Source organism: Pollachius pollachius (assembly GCF_949987615.1).
Source record: "Pollachius pollachius genome assembly, chromosome: 8".
Lineage (NCBI taxonomy): Eukaryota > Metazoa > Chordata > Actinopteri > Gadiformes > Gadidae > Pollachius > Pollachius pollachius.
In genome coordinates, this window is record NC_136941.1 from 6,184,437 (window position 1) to 6,202,511 (window position 18,075).

Here is an 18,075-nt window from a genome sequence, read left to right on the forward strand (position 1 = left end):
ATATCCTATCAGCTGTATCCTTAAATCACACTTATTGATATCCTAGCAGCTGTATCCTTAAATCACACACGCTGGCTCACAGTGAAATATATTCAGTGTTTTTGTTCAGAATTGTATAGCTAGTAAAAAAAACGGCACTCTATTAAGAATAAAACGCTTCTTTTTTTTTTAATCACTATCCAACTCCTCTCCCTTATTTTACATTTTATCTGGAATGTATTTTTAGAGCCCTTGGTCCAACGCGAGAGGGAGAGAGAGTGGGAGAGAATTGACAGCGAACGAGAAAAGAGAGTCTGGCGAGAGAGAGGGGGAGAGGGGATAGAGAGAGAGAGAAAAGAGAGAGCGAGTGGAAGAGATAAGACAGGGAGCAAGAAAGAGAAAGAGAGAGAGCAAGAGATATGATAGAGCCCGAGAGATAGAAAGCGTGTGTGAGAGATATGAGAGGGGAAAAAGAGAGAGCGAGAAAGAGAGGGAGAGAGAGTAGGAGAGGCAGGATGGAGAGAGAGGAAAGAGAGGGAGAGAGAGTGGGGAGAGAGCGGGAGAGGTATGATGGAGAGAGGGAGGGCAGAGAGACAAAGGAGTGAATGGCCACTAAGCTGGGTTGTTGTCGGTATGAATCCACAACGCCCCGTTTGGATGAATAAGGCAACAAGGGCCAGACAGTAATCCATTTCCTCCGAGGATGCTTTGTTGTCTGTAATAAGGGCGCGGGGACTTGCTATCAAGGAAACTGTCCGATGTATCTTTCTGTCCACTCCTCAGAGCAACCTTGCCATTTATACCTCAGTCAAACACAAAATCACACACAAAAACAAGGCACATTTCACAGCAAAGCAGAGGAAGGGTTCACACTTGGCTGCTATATTGAGGTAGGACTTCTGAAGATGTACTAGTAAGGTAGTATGGATTTATGCATTGATTTTTTTCTCCCTCAATTGGAGCTCCAGTCACTCATTTACAAGACAATGTCCCCTCGAAAGGGCAACGCAATGAACAGTACGACGTTGAATTAAAATGACTAGAAAATAATGACAGCATGAAGCATTGCAGGTATACCACAACAGCCTGCACTCCTGAATGAATGATTCATGGGAAAGTAATTATTTGTAGGCACATCATTTGTCTGTTATGTTTTCCACTATTGGTCGGCCTGTCTCAGGCAGTTTCATTACATTCCCCAAGGGGGGAGGAACCAGTCCTAAATACTGCTGAGTCACACTGAAAGACCACTGAGCACCAGCAGCTCAATCAGCTGCTTATAATGGTCGCCTGCATCCCTCCTACCCCTCCCTTCCTCCTCTCCCTCTGACGTGCACACACACACACACACACACTCACAAAGAGAGAAGCATACAGCAACACACACACCTGCACACACACACTCACAAAGACAGCAGCATACACCATCACACAGACACATACATACACAGAGACAAATACGCACGCACACACACACACACTCACTCACTCACATAGACAGACACATACACCAACACACACACCTGCAAACAAACACATACACTCACAAAGACAGACACATACATAAACACACAAACACACACAGACACATACGCTCGCACTCACACACACACACGCACACGCACACACACACAAACCCATACACACACACACACACACACACACACACACACACACACACACACAGACAACTCCCAGCATCGCACTTTGAAGTCCACGGCATTCAGGGCTGCCCCTGGGATCCGTGCAGACAGGCACACAAATTGTATTCATACGCATGCAGCAATTACATGCTGACATGAGCCGTCCCGTGCACAAGCATGAACGCATGACAGCGTGCACAGAGAACACTGGGGCGCATGCCCCGCGCTCCGCAGGCAGGCTTAGGCTAATGGCGGGCTCCACGTATGAGCGAGAACAGAGCCTGTAGACAGGACAAGCAACCCCGGATTACAGCTGGAGGTGACGCCGGCTGGGATCCAGCACTCAGTGAGCTGTCTAAGGAGGCGGCTGCCTATGTGGGACGCAGGGTGCAGGAAGAGAAACAGTGGATTGGGACGCAGCCACTGGATGCTACTGTATAAGGAAGAAAATGAATGCAGGATTCCTACCGATGTTTAAGAAATCGTTCCTTGATACAAAAGGAACGATACAAAAGTCGTTAAAAGTCGCAGTGCGTAAGATTGAGCCCCTCTCAAGGGAGAACCACAATTTTGGGAAAAATAAAGCCAGGGCTTGTATTCCGATGTTCCGAAGCAAAACTGTCGCTGCGGCTTATATGAAGATTTTGCAAACACAATGACTTCAAAGAAAAAAAAATCAGTGCCGTTTTCGGTGATTTGCATTCCAGTGATAAACCATGACGTTTCTAATGCCGTCATGATGAAAAGCCCATAAGCTCATTTACATTAGAGGTTTGCGGCGTAAAAGATAGCCGGGTAAAGAAGCAAACATTGGCATCGCTTCATAAAAAAAAAAAGAGGACGCCCGTTTGCCACAATGTGCTATAAAAGCAGTGTTTCAGTCGCTAGTTGTCCTCACTTTCCTTGGGAGCTCGGGGCATGCTGCTTGCATTCGGTACAGGCGCCTCACCAAGAACATGGATGCCTCAAAATCAAACAAATCTGACAAGGCTCCTGCCCGATCTCAGCAGGCCTCTCCTCAAAGGCGCTCCTACACCAACGCCTTCAAACTGCGACTCGTCGCGGCGGCTAAAGGAAGCAGCAACAGAGCCGCGGCCCGGGATTTTGGCATCGACGAGAGTCAAGTTCGCCGGTGGAGGGCCAGCGAGGAGACCCTCGGCAGACAGAAGGGCACTGCCCGGGCCGCGGGCCGGGGACAGAAGTGCAGGTGGCCCGAGCTGGAGCAGCGAGTCACAGGGTGGGTGCATGCTCAACGGGTCGCGGGCAGAGCTGTGAGCACCGTGGGCATCAGGTTAAAGTCAGGTGTCGTTGCCCACGACATGGGACTCACTGATTTTAAGGCCAGCCCTTCGTGGTGCACGCGCTTTATGCGTAGGAACGGATTGTCCGTCAGAGCCCGGACAGCGGCGGGACAGAAGCTTCCCGACGGCTGGGAGGAAACAGTCCAGGAGTTCAACGGCTATGTGCACAGGGTCATTCAGGAGAACAATTTCCCTGCGTCAAAAGTCAGAAACATGGACACAGTTGCGATGTCTTTTGACGCGCCCAAAACTGGGACAGCAAATGAGGTTGGAGAGGAGCTGGCTAAGGGCAGTACAACAACAGGCCATGACCGCACTCGCTTTACCGTCGTGCTGGGTTGCATGGCGGACGGAACCAAACTGCCACCGATGCTCATTTTCAAGTGAGTAACTCTTCCGAGGAAATGGCTACCCGGGGGATGTGTCGTCCATTGCAACAGAGAGGGGTGGATGAACGAAGAAGGGATGAAGTTATGGCTGGAGAAATGCTGGCGAAAGCGGCCAGGCTCATTGTTGAACCCAGAAGGCCTGCTCATAATGGATTCCACGGCTGCTCACAGAACAGACGGAACCGAGCAGTCCGTACGTGGCAGCCGGTCGCAGCTGGCCATTATTCCAGGAGGGCTGAGTTGTAAGCTGCAGTCGTTAGATGTGAGAGTTAACTGTGCTTTCAGGGTGTACATTCGGGAGGAATGGGAGAAATGGATGACTGCAGGCTTACACCAATTCACTCCATCTGGAGAAATCCAAAGGGCAACATTTTCCGAAGTCTGCACTTGGGTGATCGATGCATGGGCAAAGGTAAAACCGGAATCCATTACAAACTGTTTACAGAGAGTGGGTATTAACTTGGCGCCAGCCACTCAAGCCTCGGAAAACGTAGACACAGACGTAGACTCAGACAGTGAGGATGCATCCACCACCGGTACTCTTCCCAAAGCTATTCTGGATCTGTTCCATTCAGATTCAGAAGACACTAGTGACTTTGAAGGATTCAATTTGAGCAACTGCGATTCCAATGATGTCAGCTAGGGTCAGAGACTTTTATCAAGTTGTTCGAAAGTAGAAACTGGTATTTTCACATTCAAAAGTTTAGCCAAATGTCATATGTATTTTCAATTTTCATTTATTTTTTGCAAACATAAAGCGCAAAATAGTTTTTTGCTCTTTTCATGTTAAATGCCGAAATAACCATGTGGTTAAACATTTGTTTTACAAACATTTTTTTCGGAATACAAAGTTGTTCGGTATTGTTATTGCATGTGTAAATGTGCTCCTTTTGTGTGGATCATTCTTTAACTGTTATGTAAAGCCAAAGCTATTCTAGGAGCATGTCTCGCTATAGGCCTACATGCACAAGGAAGTGGAGGATTTCGCATCATAAGGTGTGGCTTATAGTACGGAGCGGCTTATTTGTGAAATTTTGAAACATACAACCACATTTTACCGCTCCCAAGACTTATAGAAAATGCATCTGTATTTGAGAAAAATACGGTAAGCGGGACACTTTCAGAATAACAGTGTTCTGTCCACTATAATTTACTGTGAAACTGTGTGAAGTGTAGCTCGGCTGGCTGGGTGCCGTAAGTGGGAATATGGGAGTGTCGATAGCAATTTTATTGATACATTATTTAAATCACTATCAATTTACTGTCATATTGACAGTATAGAGATATGTCCGTTTTTTTTAAGCTACGCGCTAATTGTAATGTTTTATATTGCTTCAAGGGGGATAGCCCAGTGATGTTCCACTCCCAGTCAAAAGGTGCTGGGTTTGATCACCCGATGCCCATAGCACATAACTCCTACATGAACCTGATTGAACTATATCTGAATTCACTGTCGTACCCGTTCCTGCTCCTTAACGACATGCATCTGAATTCACTGTCAAACCCCTACATGCTCCTTTACAACATGTATCTGTAATCACTGTCAATCGCTTTCTGAACATCTGCTCAATGAACAAACAGTAATCTAAAGAGACCATAACATCCATATTGGCTCAAAGTCATTTTCGGTTTCAACTCAACGCGCTCCTACGCAAGATTCGCCATCTGTGAATAATAGCGCTGAGCGGGACAAACGGACTGAAACCTGCTGACAGACTGCGTTTTTCACCGCCGCTGACAGACACTTTACCTGAAGGATCAGACTTTGTTTCTATTATAGTTGGTAGTCAGACGCAGAGGGGTGAGGTCGGGGCTCTGACCTCCCGTCAGGGGGGGTGTGTGTGTGGGATGGGGGTGTGTGTTAGATGGGGGGGTGTTGTGTGTGGGGAGAGAAGGGTGACGCGGGGTAACAGCCGGGCATGTCCCAGACAGACGGCTCCCGCCAGGAACTTATTGGCAAACATTTCATCATTCCACGCAACGCTGGAGCGCCTCGGGGGGGGGGCAGGGTGATGGGAGGGCTAGTGGGGGGCTGGCGGGTGGGTGGGGAAGGGGGAGGGGTATAGTAGTAGCAGACGTAAGAAGCACAGGATAGCACAGAGGCAAGGCTTTAGCTCGGTTTGATTGGAGGAGACACACACGGATGGGTGTGTGTGTATGTGTTCAATGATGGCCATAGAATAACCAGGGGCTCTTCATTGGAATGGCAGCTTTTGAAAGGGTGAGCATCTCTCTCTCTCTCACTCTCTCTCTCTCTCTCTCTCTCTCTCTCTCTCTCTCTCTGTCTCTCTCTCTGTCTCTCTCTCTCTCTCTCTCTCTCTCTCTCCAAAATGTCTGATGACAAATGACAGATTGCATGATGATGAAGAGAGTATTAAATAACAATAAGATAACATAATCAACTGTAGATGGACGCGGGTACGGGTCAGTGCGTCTGGACACGTTCCGCCGGAGAGATGGCCTGGCATTTACTAGAAGGGCCGCAAAAAAATAAAAGACAAACAATGTTTGGAAAAAAGTGATTTATCCCGCGGATAATTCCTCTTGACAAACTTGTCTGGCAAAGGCAACTTCTTTTTAGAAAAAGTTGACACAACAAAGATGTCTCCCTCGCAGGCCAAGTCAGCTGGCGTAGGAGGGAGCAAGTGCAAGGGAAGAGGCTGCGTGCGTGTGTGTGTGTGTGTGTGTGTGTGTGTGTGTGTGTGTGTGTTTGTGTGTGCGTGGGTGCGTGCGTGAGAAAAAGGGAGAGGGCATGTGCATTTGTGTGTGTAAGGGAGAAAGTGCATGTGGTAACTAGAGTGTGTGTGTGTGGGGGGTTGTATAAGAGTATAAGCAGAAAGTCTGTGTGTGTGTGTGTGTGCGTGTGCGTGTGAGAGAGTGTGCGAGTCTTTGCCTATGCCGTTGCCTGGTGTTAAACCATGTTAATACAGAAGGTGGGCGCAACATCTAGAGACCGGCATCTAAAAATAATCAATCAATGTAACCCAGAGAAGGTAACCGTTTAACGTCCATAATGGTTATTCATTTCTGCTCAGCGCTTCAAGACGTTTCTATCAACAGAGATATTCGCGTGACAATAGTGTTGGAGTAAGCCAGGAGGAGGGGGTCTGTAGAGATACTATTGTACTCGATTATACATTCAGCATATCTCATTCGGATGCCACTCGCTCCATTAAAATGTTTCTCCTCACGTCATTAAACAGGAAAAAGGCTGGTTAGATAATTCAGTTCAAAGCCCGGAAGATAGAACCAACACAGACACACCCGCACCCACACACCAACACACAGGCAAAGGCTCACACACACACACAAGCAAAGACTCACACACACACATACACCAACACACACACACAGACACACACACAAACAAACACACAAGCAAAGACTCACACACACACATACACCAACATCAACACACTCACACACACAAATAGATATAATAATAAAGAACATTTTGTACTTCTGGTAGGCGGTTCTAGCTTTGGGAGAAAAGGCATATCTTCATTGCAACACAAAACCCATGGTTCTCTCTCCCTGTAATTCTCGCCTGGAGTCAGACCCAGATCGGTTTCGTGGAGCGGCAATGGAGAATGCGGTGTACAGAGAGAAAAAACGAGGAGAAAAAGAGATTGAATAAAATGAAAAATATAACCCCAAAGAACAAACACTACAAAGCAAGAGTGTTGCGGGCGGCGCTTTCCTCACCTTGATGGACTTGGCTCGCACGATGTTGGACGTGTGCTTCCGGGCCACGTCTTCCTGTCGACCCGAGGAAGGGAACCCTGGGCCCTGAGAAGGTTAAGATAAGAACACAGCATGGGTCTCTAATCAACACACACACACACACGCGCGCCTAATCCATTACCGGGGGGGATGTTGACTGTGTACGATAAGGAGTGCTCATGTTAATCTGCAATATGTATCAGGCTCCGGAATCAGGCGATGATTTAAAAAATAACAGATGCACACGGATCTGGGAGCTGTTGGGCCGATGTGTTGAGGCAAATAAAACAATAAATAATCATTTAAAATAGGGACGGCTCATCAGGCGGAGGGCGATACCGTAAGCTTATGTAAATGCCATTGATCTCAAGAGCGACTCCTCGCTTCGAAAGGAGCCCTTGAGGAAGCCGAGGTCTTCGCATCTGCATGACTTCTTCCCGTGGAATAATAGATGTTCAGCGAGCAAACAAACCTAGTGGTGGGTTACGTAATGCAGCGCTCCACTGAGTTATAACCACATTACTGTCACTGTGTCTTAACAAAGCACGCTGACCCACGCCTTCGCAGAGAAGTGTACCCTCCTAGACTGTAGCCCAGACCAGACTAGACCACACACTATTAGATTACACTATAATATTACATATCCATCCCATTACAATTTGACTGATTTCGATAGTATTCAGCACACCAAAAGGATGGCAAACATTGTCAATCAGTGGATTTGGTCTAAACAATATATTAGCTCGCAATAATATCAATGACTCAATATCCATTGAAAATGTATTGCTGTAAGTGGCTGTAAAAAGGAGGCTGTATAATTGGAGAAGCTTCTTGGTAGGGGGTTAGCGGGTTGTACAATGGTAAGGAGATCAGATCATACATCTATCTTTGTTTTCAGCAAGTGGATCACTACGCTTATTAGAGCAACTTCAAGGCTACTCCCATTCACCTCCACTAGAGAATCAACCTCACATTTTGAATTTACAGGCCTCAGAGAAAAACTAATTAGGATGAAGTGAAACTGAAATACTCCTTGGGTGTCTCCTTCAGTAAGGTCAAAGGTCAGCTGATCCTGAGGGGGGCAGCAGGAGCATCTGGCGTGGGGGGGGGGGGGGGGGGGGGGGGGGGGGGGGGGCAAACCTAACGACCTAGAAAGTAACATCATCTTCCAGACAAGGGTTTGGCCAGCAAGACCCCCGAGTTCTGTTTACTATTGGGACTCGTGTTGGGTCACTGGGCAGAGACACAGGGAGTCCTGCGCTGTCGCCGTTGGAATCACGCCAGCCCACCGTTAAATGCGATCCGCGGGGGGGGTGGGCGCCGAGAAACACCGTCGAGGGTGGCGTCATGGTTTAGGAGTGAGCGAGCGGTGAGTCCGCTGTCGCGCGTGGCAGCGCTCAGACAGAGCTGAGAGGATAAACAGCAACACGTTCGGATTCTGCGTGAGGGACGGCGCAGACTGCTATGAAGCCCCTCAAGAGAGGACCCAGGTGCATGTCATTATGGAGGGTGAATTGGGTTGAAGCCCTTCTTGATCAGGGATGCCTACCGGTCAGGCTGAAGGTATTGGTTATTAACCCAGACTCATCTGGGGGTCCTAGCCTCTACACTACTCTGCTTACCCTACACTACACTATCGTATATAATACATCATTTACAGATCTCATGTCCAGGATAAAACAAAGCACCTTCGTATCATATGTTTTATCTTTTAATATATCTGCTAGCACTTTACAATATTGGTACATTAATGAAGCATGAATTAACATCAGTTAATGCAGTTACAAGCATTAACTACCAATAGCTAACATTTAATCGACAGTTAACTAATAGTCTAGTTAGCAATCAACAGTGTTCATGTTAACGAAGGTATTCATTCGTACATTATGTAACTTAATCAAACTCAAACCCCCAGACTAATGCTATGCAACAAAGCTTATTACTCAATAACTAATGTTAATAAATGGTTTATTAACGTACCCCTTTGTGTTACCATGTAGCTAAATGAGTATGGAGTAGTTTATTCAGTGTGGGGGTACCTGCGGTGGGGGGCTGTGGTCGCAGGCAAAGCTCTGGTACTTGAGGGGGATGTGGACGCTCTCCCGGGGCCGTAGGTAGACCCGGGGCTGCAGAGAACCCTCCTCCACCTGGAACAGGTTCTCCTCCACAGGGGTGGGGCTCCGCGTGAGGGCCTTGAAGTGGCTCCACTCCTCCACGCTAGAGATCACACTGGGGGGGGGGGGGGGGGGGGGGGGGGGGAGGACAATGTACACGTTACGTTTTTCTGCCTCATCACATCCAAAACTCCACCTCCATTACCACTTTCAAATCGGACCTGAAAACGTATCTATTCCGACGAGCCTACTCCCTTCAAGACAGCTCTTTTGCTTGCTCTTATGACTGTTTGATTGATTTATTGATTGATTTTATTGTTTTTGATTTTGTAAGGTGACCTTGAGTGTCAAAAAAGGCGCTCGTAAATAAAATGCATTATTATTATTATTAGACACTGTTTCAGTTGAGCTATTACTGTTTTAGGCATTAAGCAGCTGCTCTTATCCCAAGCCTCTTGCAAGGATACATGACGTCTTTAGGGAGCAGGTAGGGGCTAGACATCTTGCTCAAGGATACCTACTTGTGTACAAGGGAATCGAACCCAGTACCTTTAGGCTGGGAGTGACAACCACCCACCTAGATGATAGGAAAAAATATGAAAATCCTCTCTCGCTCTCTCTGAGGGATTGTAATTTAAGGATGTTCTATAATGACTATATTGGTTTATCTTGCGCAGCATTTTGTCCACCTTGTTCCAGGGGTCCATGAAAATACTTTTAAAATGCCAGCGTTTTTAATGTGGCGGCCATACTAATAAAAAATAACTGCAAAATATTGTTTTTATTTCTTCAAGGTCGATACGGGTTATGTTTGTATAAAAAAAGATGAAATAGTGAGTCTGCAGTAATATTAAAATGTTTGAAAGAATACCCTGTAGATATGATGATGGTGTTCTATGTATTGGTTAAGGGTTGGAAGATACTTTTTAATGAATAGTCGAGTTGAGCAAAGATAGTGATTTTTGAGAAGGTAAAAAGTTGGCAAAAGTCAAAACTGATGTACAGTGTACTGTGCTTGGAATTGAATGAATGGTAAATGAATTAAATTGGAAGACTTGCCTACCAATGGGTCTTATAATAGTTACACATCCGAATGAGAGATATGCTGTCCTCAGCAACTAACGCAGCATATTAAGCATTGGTTGAGTGTGTTGGGAAATTTCTTTTTTGGGAGGGTATTTTTGTTTATTTACTAAACACAAATTCCATGAGCAAGAAACTGCACATCTAAATGTGATGCATAAATACATGATAAAAACTGTGTGTGACTTTCCTGTACTTCACTTTATGTTCTGTTTTGCTAAATGACTTTGACAAAGTTAGCCCACCCACTTTGTTTATCCTATTTGTGTCTCAGTTAGTAGTCATTTAAAAGATATGAGGTGAGATGAAGGGGGCGGTAAAATAACCGTATAAAAGGACCTGTTAAACCCCCTCCTCCCACACACTGACACACACATAGACACACACACAGACACAAACACACATCGCTGTCAATCAATCCTGATGGGTGCAAGACAGGACAAACCCTTCATGAAAAGGATACAAGATGGCCGCTTAAACCTCAGAATCTAAGCTAGGTTGCAACAATAGAGATAAAAGTAGGAGGTCTTTAAACCAATTTTTTTCAATGTTAACAATGACATGTTATCTCAACAATTTGAGGCGTTGAGCAAATGGCAGCAGAGTCAAAAGCACGCCGTCGTTTCTCAGTCGGCGACCGATACACCGAGCACAGCGGTGTGTTCCACAATTTTCACAATTACTTTCAAATGAATGGAAAATAATAAAATGAAAAAGAAAAAAATCCTCCCTCTCTTTTCCCCTAGCAGAGATAAGTCCATGGCCCCTGTGAAGCGGCATCAAGGGAAGAGCTGCTTGAATAAACTTCAAACGGGTTCCTCCCTTCATCCAGCGGAGGTCTCCTGCAATTGGTCAGGAGAGCCCCCTTGGCTCCTCTCAATGGCTCCTTCTGCACGGCTGACCCAACCAACCGCTGGGTTTTGAGGAGTCGCAGGTAATCACCAGAACTCAATGCTTGTGTGTGTGTGCTTGCGTGCGTGCGTGCATGCGTGTGTGGTAACGTTGAGCCCTCCTCAAACTAAGGAGGCAGCTGATGAGATAGAGACCAGGAGGCACATTGAGAGTATGAAAATAGAATCAGGTAGGAGGGAGAAAGAGAGAGAAAGAGATAGAGAGAGATAGAGAGAGAGAGAGAGAGAGAGAGAGAGAGAGAGAGAGAGAGAGAGAGAGAGAGAGAGAGACAGAGACAGAGACAGAGAGACAGACAGAAAGAGACTGAGCAAGGGAGACATTGAGATGACTTTCCTCTTAAGTTTTTCAGATCATCTAAAGAGAAAGCGACTGATCAGAAACATCTGGACTGCAAACGGATGATTATATTTCTGAAACGGTGAGGCGCGATCACAGTGACGGGATGTAAGAGAGACGAGGCGAAGATTGGGACAGAGTTCTGCTTCAAACGGCTGGGGGGGAGGAGTTCAGACCATCCATCGGCATACAGAATGAACGGCAACAGGTGGCTGACTCTTCCCCCTTCAAGAAGAGCAGCCTTAGGCCCTCCCCCCGCTTTCCAACAGGGTTAGCATCAAAGCTAGCACCTCTAGAACATTCTCTCAGTAGTAGTTAGCCAGAAGATAACCTCCACCAAACCTCCACCAAAGTCTTTGGGATGTTTTTGAAGTCACGGTTCTACAGGGTTATTTTTTGTTTGCGTGGAAGTTTGTAAGAAGTCCTGCTGGCTTTATTATGTCTTTGTGGGCCGAGACGTTGACAACGGTAGACCAGGAACGCCAACCCAGCTGCTGTCGGGCTAACACCAGCCGAGCTCGAGTGTGTGCTGGGAGACAGTACAAAGAGAAAAGAGAGGGAGAGGGAGTGGGGGAGAGAGAGAGAGAGAGAGAGAGAGAGAGAGAGAGAGAGAGAGAGAGAGAGAGAGAGAGAGAGAGAGAGAGAGAGAGAGAGATACAGAGCGAGAGAGCAAGAGAGGGAAGGCGCACGAGCGAAAGTGAGAGACATAAAGTGAGTGAGCGAGAGATATCCGTGGGCAGGAGAGAATCTGGTGTTTACAATCCCCCTGGTCTCCTGGGAGAGGCGACCAACCTTTTTTCTGTAAGAAATAAAATTACACAATTTTTGTCGGAAAACACCCCAGTGAGCAACCAGTGGGGCTGGTGTGAAGCAAGCCGTGCGTCTCGCCGTGAGGTGAGCGGTGAGACTAACGGGGTGACTAACAGTGTGACTAACAGTCACGCTTAGCTGTGTGGCTAGCAGAAGCACAGTGACTCGCTGGGAAGTTCTCAGCTGTGTTGTGTCCTGTCTCAAGTTGAGGCTAGCGGTGATGCTATCGGTGGGAGCATTGGTGAGGCTAGCGGTGTGACTAGCGGTGTGACTAACAGTGAGGCTAGTGGGGAGGCTAGCGGTGAGGCTAGTGGGGAGGCTAGCGGTGAGGCTAGCAGTGAGGCTAGCGGTGAGGCTAGCGGTGTGCCTAGCAGTGAGGCTAGCAGCAAGGCTAGCAGGGAGGCTAGCGGTGAGGCTAGCTGCAAAGCAAGGCTAGCAGGGAGGCTAGCGGTGAGGCTAGCAGTGAGGCTCGCGGTGAGGCTAGCGGTTGGAATAGCGGTGAGGCTAGTGGTTGGAATAGCGGTGAGGCTAGAGTGAGGCTAGCGGTGAGGCTAGCGGTGAGGCTAGCATTGAGGCTAGCGATGAAGCTAGCAGTGAGGCAAGTGGGGAGGTTAGTGATGAAGCTAGCAGTGAGGCTAGCGGTGAGGCTGGCGTTGAGACCAGAGGGGTGACTATCAGTTAAGCTAAGCCTTGAGGCTAGCAGGAGCAAAGTGACCAGCTAGAAAAGTTCCACCAATGGGTTCCCAGCTGTGTCGTCCGCCCATCCTCCGTTATCCGCGCCGGGCGCCGGTGGCATCACTAATAACGTAATGATTCCTCTTCAGTGGATGTCAGTGGAGTATATATATTATATATATATATATTTGCTCGTTCCGCCGGCATTACGTATGCATGTGGTTCAAGGAGGATTTGCCGCCACACCGTTGCACTAAGGCTGGCTCTTTGTAAACTGGCCTGGGCTTTTGTCATAATGAAAACAGCGTGGGGAAACTCGCAGGCTCACCGGGAACGCAACACCCTAGATCAGCCGGTAATTGTGTGTGTGTAGTGCAGGTGTGTTGAGGCAAATCTAGCGTTGTGCGGCACACTGCAGTAAATGCTAAACAACTTAACCTCTGCGTTTGGTGATAATGTCGATTATAACACGGATAAGACACTATGCCCGATTATAGGCTGGTTCCTGAAAGGGTGCAGTCCGGGGTGCTGATCTCTACCTTCTGTTGGAGTCCTTCACATACGAATAACTGCTGATACTGCTACTGCTGCTACTACGTTTACTTCTAACGCAACCACTACTTAGCTATTGAGATGTTTCTATCCAAAGTGACTTACAATGACATCTTACTCAAGGGTGCTTCCAGGCTCGTGGATATCGGGGTCGGAACCCAGCACCATTTGGCTGGGGAGTCAAACCCCCTAACCACTAGACTATCCTATTATGAAATGTACATAAATATCAAAACTTGAAGGAGTACTCGCGGCCTCCATGCTGTTTCAAAAGTCCCCTCTTCAGAATCGTTTAAATAGGAAAACAAAACGATTTAAAAGAAACAGCGCAGAGCAAATTCTTTATTTTAATTAAACACCACACCAGTGTCCCCTCCAGTTGTGTCTTGGCAATATCCGTTCATTAATCTTAGCTAAAACCCCCATTTACAGACATCTTGAGATTAATCTAAGGATTAAAAATAACCAATTCCTCCTTTCTCGGTTTAAAAGGTGGAGCAATCCAGCTCCTCTAGCATCCATGGACCACCACAACCCTGCAAGTCCCAATCTCTCTTCAAAACATGTAAAGTGTCACTTAATTGGAGTTGGGAGAATGGATGCCGTCTGCCTCTTTTCATTCCTTTCTTGTGAAGCCGTCGTTTGTGAGGGCAGGGGTTGTGTGGAGGACATGGTTCGTTTGGGTCATTCGGTTCGAGCCTACCAGTATAGCCGAAACATGAGTATTTGCTAACACCGCTCCTGCGTTAACTTCGAGTAAGGTTATACAAACCCTTTGTTTTGAATGTCTGTCACTCTCTCTCTCTCTCCCTCTCGGATGTTTGTGTGCATGTAAATGGCTGCTGTTGAACAGGGTGAGCATCTCTCTCTCTCTCTCTCTCTCTCTCACCTGAGGTCGGGGTCGGCGCTGTGGATGCTGACGGTGTGCGGGGCGCTGAAGGGGTTCCTCAGGATGAACTCCAGGTACTCGGCGGTGCCCAGGCTGGCGTAGAGGGCGTGGCGGGTGGTGATGGCCTGGCTCAGCATACTGGAGATGGCCTCCGCCTTGCTGCGGTCCTGCAGGGCCCGGATCTGATCCAGGTCCCGGGCCAGCTGCACACGCTCCTCCCTGCGGCTCTGAGGACGAAGAGGAGGAGGAGGAGGAGGAGGAGGAGGAGGAGGAGGTAGAGGAAGAGGAGGAGGGACGGGGAGGAAGAGGAGGAGGAGGAGCAAGAGGAGGAGGGAAGGGGGGGAGGGAGGAAGAGGAAGATGATGAAGAGGAGGAGGGACAGAGAGGAGGAGGAAGAGGATGACGAAGAGGAGGGGGGAAGAAGAAGAGGATGATGAAAATTAGGGGCATAAGGAGGATGATGAAGCGGAGGAGGGATGAAAAGGAGAATGATGAAGATGATTAGGAAGACAATGAGAGTTAAGGATGAGGATGAAGAGGAGAGACAGAGCGGATAATGAGAGATGAAATGGAGGATGAGGAAGATGAGGACGATGAGGATGATGACGAGGAGGTGAGGAGGATAATGATGAAGAGGGGGATGATGATGATGATGGAGAGGTCGAGGACAAGGGGAGAATGATGAAGATGAGGACAAAGTGGAGTGATGAAGAGGAGAGAAAAACAGGAGGATGGTGAAGAGGAGGGTGTAGACGAAGAAGAGGGCAAGCTGGACATTAGCGATGACATTTTGCAGACATGCAGAGTAGATCTGCAGACTGCAGATCACCAGCATAATGGCTGTTTCAAAGTATGGCATTTATAGAGCAGGGCCAGGCAAAACACTTAGGAAGAATATAAAAAGGGTGAATTTCAATGACCCATAAGGATTTAATGGCCAAACTGGAGGTGAAAACAACTGCGGGCTCTTTACAGAGGCACCGTTGGTACGGGTGAAAAAGACCCTCTCCCTGAAATCACGTGTCCATCTAATACCAACAACGAACTAACAAACACAAGGGTACCATCAGAACGCTGGCTGTGTCCCCTGAACCACACGGATCTATCACACCTGCACGCGGAGGTGAAGACAGATGTACCTTGCCTTAACAAAATTAGACGCGCCGTTGTTTTACACTGTCGCTGCATCAACTTAACAGGGTGGTATCTTTTGAGCGCTTTTCTCACGCCTGGGACGCTGCGAGAAGACAAAGTCACACAAAAGAGTATTTTGGCAGCGGAGCAGTCATCTCTCGCATCCAGTGTGAGAGCCCTAATTGTGTCTAAACATAACTGATTTTAAGTAGCAGAAATTCAAATTTACACGCGTGGCAACTTTGCAGGTCCCCTTGGATCAGCAGTAGCCAGGGCTAAAGCCCTCTGAAGCCTCCGTTCAGTCCTCCAGACTGTGTGTGTGTGCTCATGTCAGTGTGGAGTTGTGTTATTTGTGTGTGTGTGTGTGTGTGTGTGTGTGTGCGTGTTCATGTCAGCGTGTAAGTGCTTTAATTTGTGCTTGTGTGTGTCTGTGTGTGTGTGTGTCTGTGTGTGTGTGTGTGTGTGTGCGTGTGTGTGTGTGTGCGTGTAAATGTGAGCATTTTACGTATGTGTGTGTGCATGTGTATGCGCGTGGGTGTGTGCGCGTCCACTTACAAACGCGCCCGCGTGTGTGTGCACGTCTGCGAGTGTGCGCGGGCGTGTGCACGTCTGCGTGCGCTTCAGTGACATCAGTACTCCCGGCAGAGCGAGTGTGACATGCAGAGAGAGTCTGCAGCACGACGGCCAGACTGGAGCACATTTAGCACTGGCACCCGTGGGTACCAGAGCCTGATACAGGCTCCCTGCTGGGTTGGGACAATTAAGAGGCCTTTGTGAAGCCTGAGAGAGCTAGGGGCTTTTAGCCCGCCGCGCCAATGGATACGTTTACGGAGATTGTCCTGGTGATGTAACATCATATGTTATCACCCCACAGGGGCTCTCTGAACCATAACGTATGTGGATTACTGCACATTTATCGTTTTGGATTAATGAGATGAAATACCCCCCGAAAAACACATACAAAACTCATATCATATAAGTGGGTTACAAAACTCTATAATACAACCCAGTGGACATTGGGGCGCAATATGAGACCAAAACACCCAGCAACGTTTCTCATTATACTTCAATTAGATAGGGGTGTTGTTGTTTACCGAGTTGCTGTGGCGATGAAAACAGGGGAATGGCTTCTTCTCCAGTGTTTTGTGGTTTGCTTCCCCCACAAGCATCTACTCAGTCTTTACCCAGAGATGAAGATAGGGGCAGGGGACCAAAGAAGCCCTTTAGCTACCCTGTTTTCTTCTACTTCTCAACTTTCCTGTGAACTACTTGACCCGCGTTAAGACAGAATAAGATAGTGCTTTATAATCCCGGACAGGATGTTTGGATTTCAAAGCAGAAAGTACAGGAAAGTGGTCGATTTAAAAGAGGCACTAAAACCTCCCAAAAAAATAAAGTAAAGATTCAACATATAAACAACCAGAGAAGCAGAAATGTTAGTGTGCGAATAATATAGCGCAAACTAAATTATTTAGTTGGTTTAATTATATTCTACCAACAGAGTGAAGGCGCTTGCACACCGCCGTGCGGCAACCGCCCGTTAAGCCGCCTCGCTGCCGGAGGGTTCAGCGCGGCGGTGTGAAGGGCCAGGCATTTTCAAAAGGGCTGCTGCTGTTGCTGCTGCCGCTGCTGCCGCCGAAAGCTCCAACACGGGGAAAGCTGAGCGGTAGGGCAAAATCTGTGTGCGTTCACGTGGGCGGCAACCGCTTCCTGGTTTTCAGCCGCTTTTGTAAGCGCCTCCCCTCTGCCGCCCTTCCCTCATTGAAATGAATACAGACGGCGAGTTGCCGCGCGGCGGTGTGAAAGCAGCTTGAGATAGAAACGGATGTTGGTTTTGGCGAATGGATCCTTTTCTAAGGCTTCCTATTGGCTAAAGACGTGGGTGTGTGTATGTGTGTGTGTGTGTGTGGTGGGGTTGGGACCTCACCATGACCCTGGCCGTTTTGACCTGGCTCTCCGGGTGCTCCCTGGCCTCCCGCTGCAGCACGGCGGCCAAGCAGCTGAGCTTGCGTCGGCGGTCCTCCGCTGATTCGCCCGGCGTGCGCGGGCCGACGCCGTCCTTTATCACCTCCAGCCCGCCGTCCGTAATATCCGCCGCCGCGGTTGCCGCCTGCTGAGCCAGTGATGCGTTCCTCTCTTGGGAAAAAGCAAATAACAACAAAAAGATTAAAACAACAACAACAATGAATATGATTCAGGGAGACGTTTTTTTAATCCCCTCGCCACTTTTGACCATATGCTCCGGAGAAATGACTCTCGATGTCGGAGAGATGGCGCCGACAGATAGCGACGCTCAGACGACAGCTTGTAGCCACACAGACCCACAGAATCCCGCCCCCCCCCACCCCCCGACCAACTGGCACTTGAGCAGCGGGGGTTAAGCCCTGACGACGACACATCCAACACACAACAGCACATCACGTATTCGTTCCCCCCCCCCCCCCCCCCATAGTCTTGCGTCTGCCACGTGCTAACCTGATAAAGGCGGCTGCCTCATCGACTGACTCATCCTCTAATCTGGATCTGTTTGGGATT

The 18,075-nt window shown here is 48.1% G+C and overlaps 1 protein-coding gene across 1 annotated transcript in view; it reads right to left on the minus strand.

Moving 5' to 3' along the window:
• The window catches only part of nphp4 (nephronophthisis 4), a gene marked incomplete at both ends in the record, with an annotated part of 81,323 nt that overhangs the window by 11,275 nt on the left and 51,973 nt on the right, over positions 1 to 18,075 (minus strand). The window contains 4 exons of the mRNA XM_079742319.1: positions 7,018 to 7,101; positions 9,075 to 9,264; positions 14,407 to 14,633; positions 17,468 to 17,676. Of these exons, the coding sequence (XP_079598445.1) occupies positions 7,018 to 7,101; positions 9,075 to 9,264; positions 14,407 to 14,633; positions 17,468 to 17,676 (710 nt within the window). The remainder of the gene's footprint in view (positions 1 to 7,017; positions 7,102 to 9,074; positions 9,265 to 14,406; positions 14,634 to 17,467; positions 17,677 to 18,075) is intronic.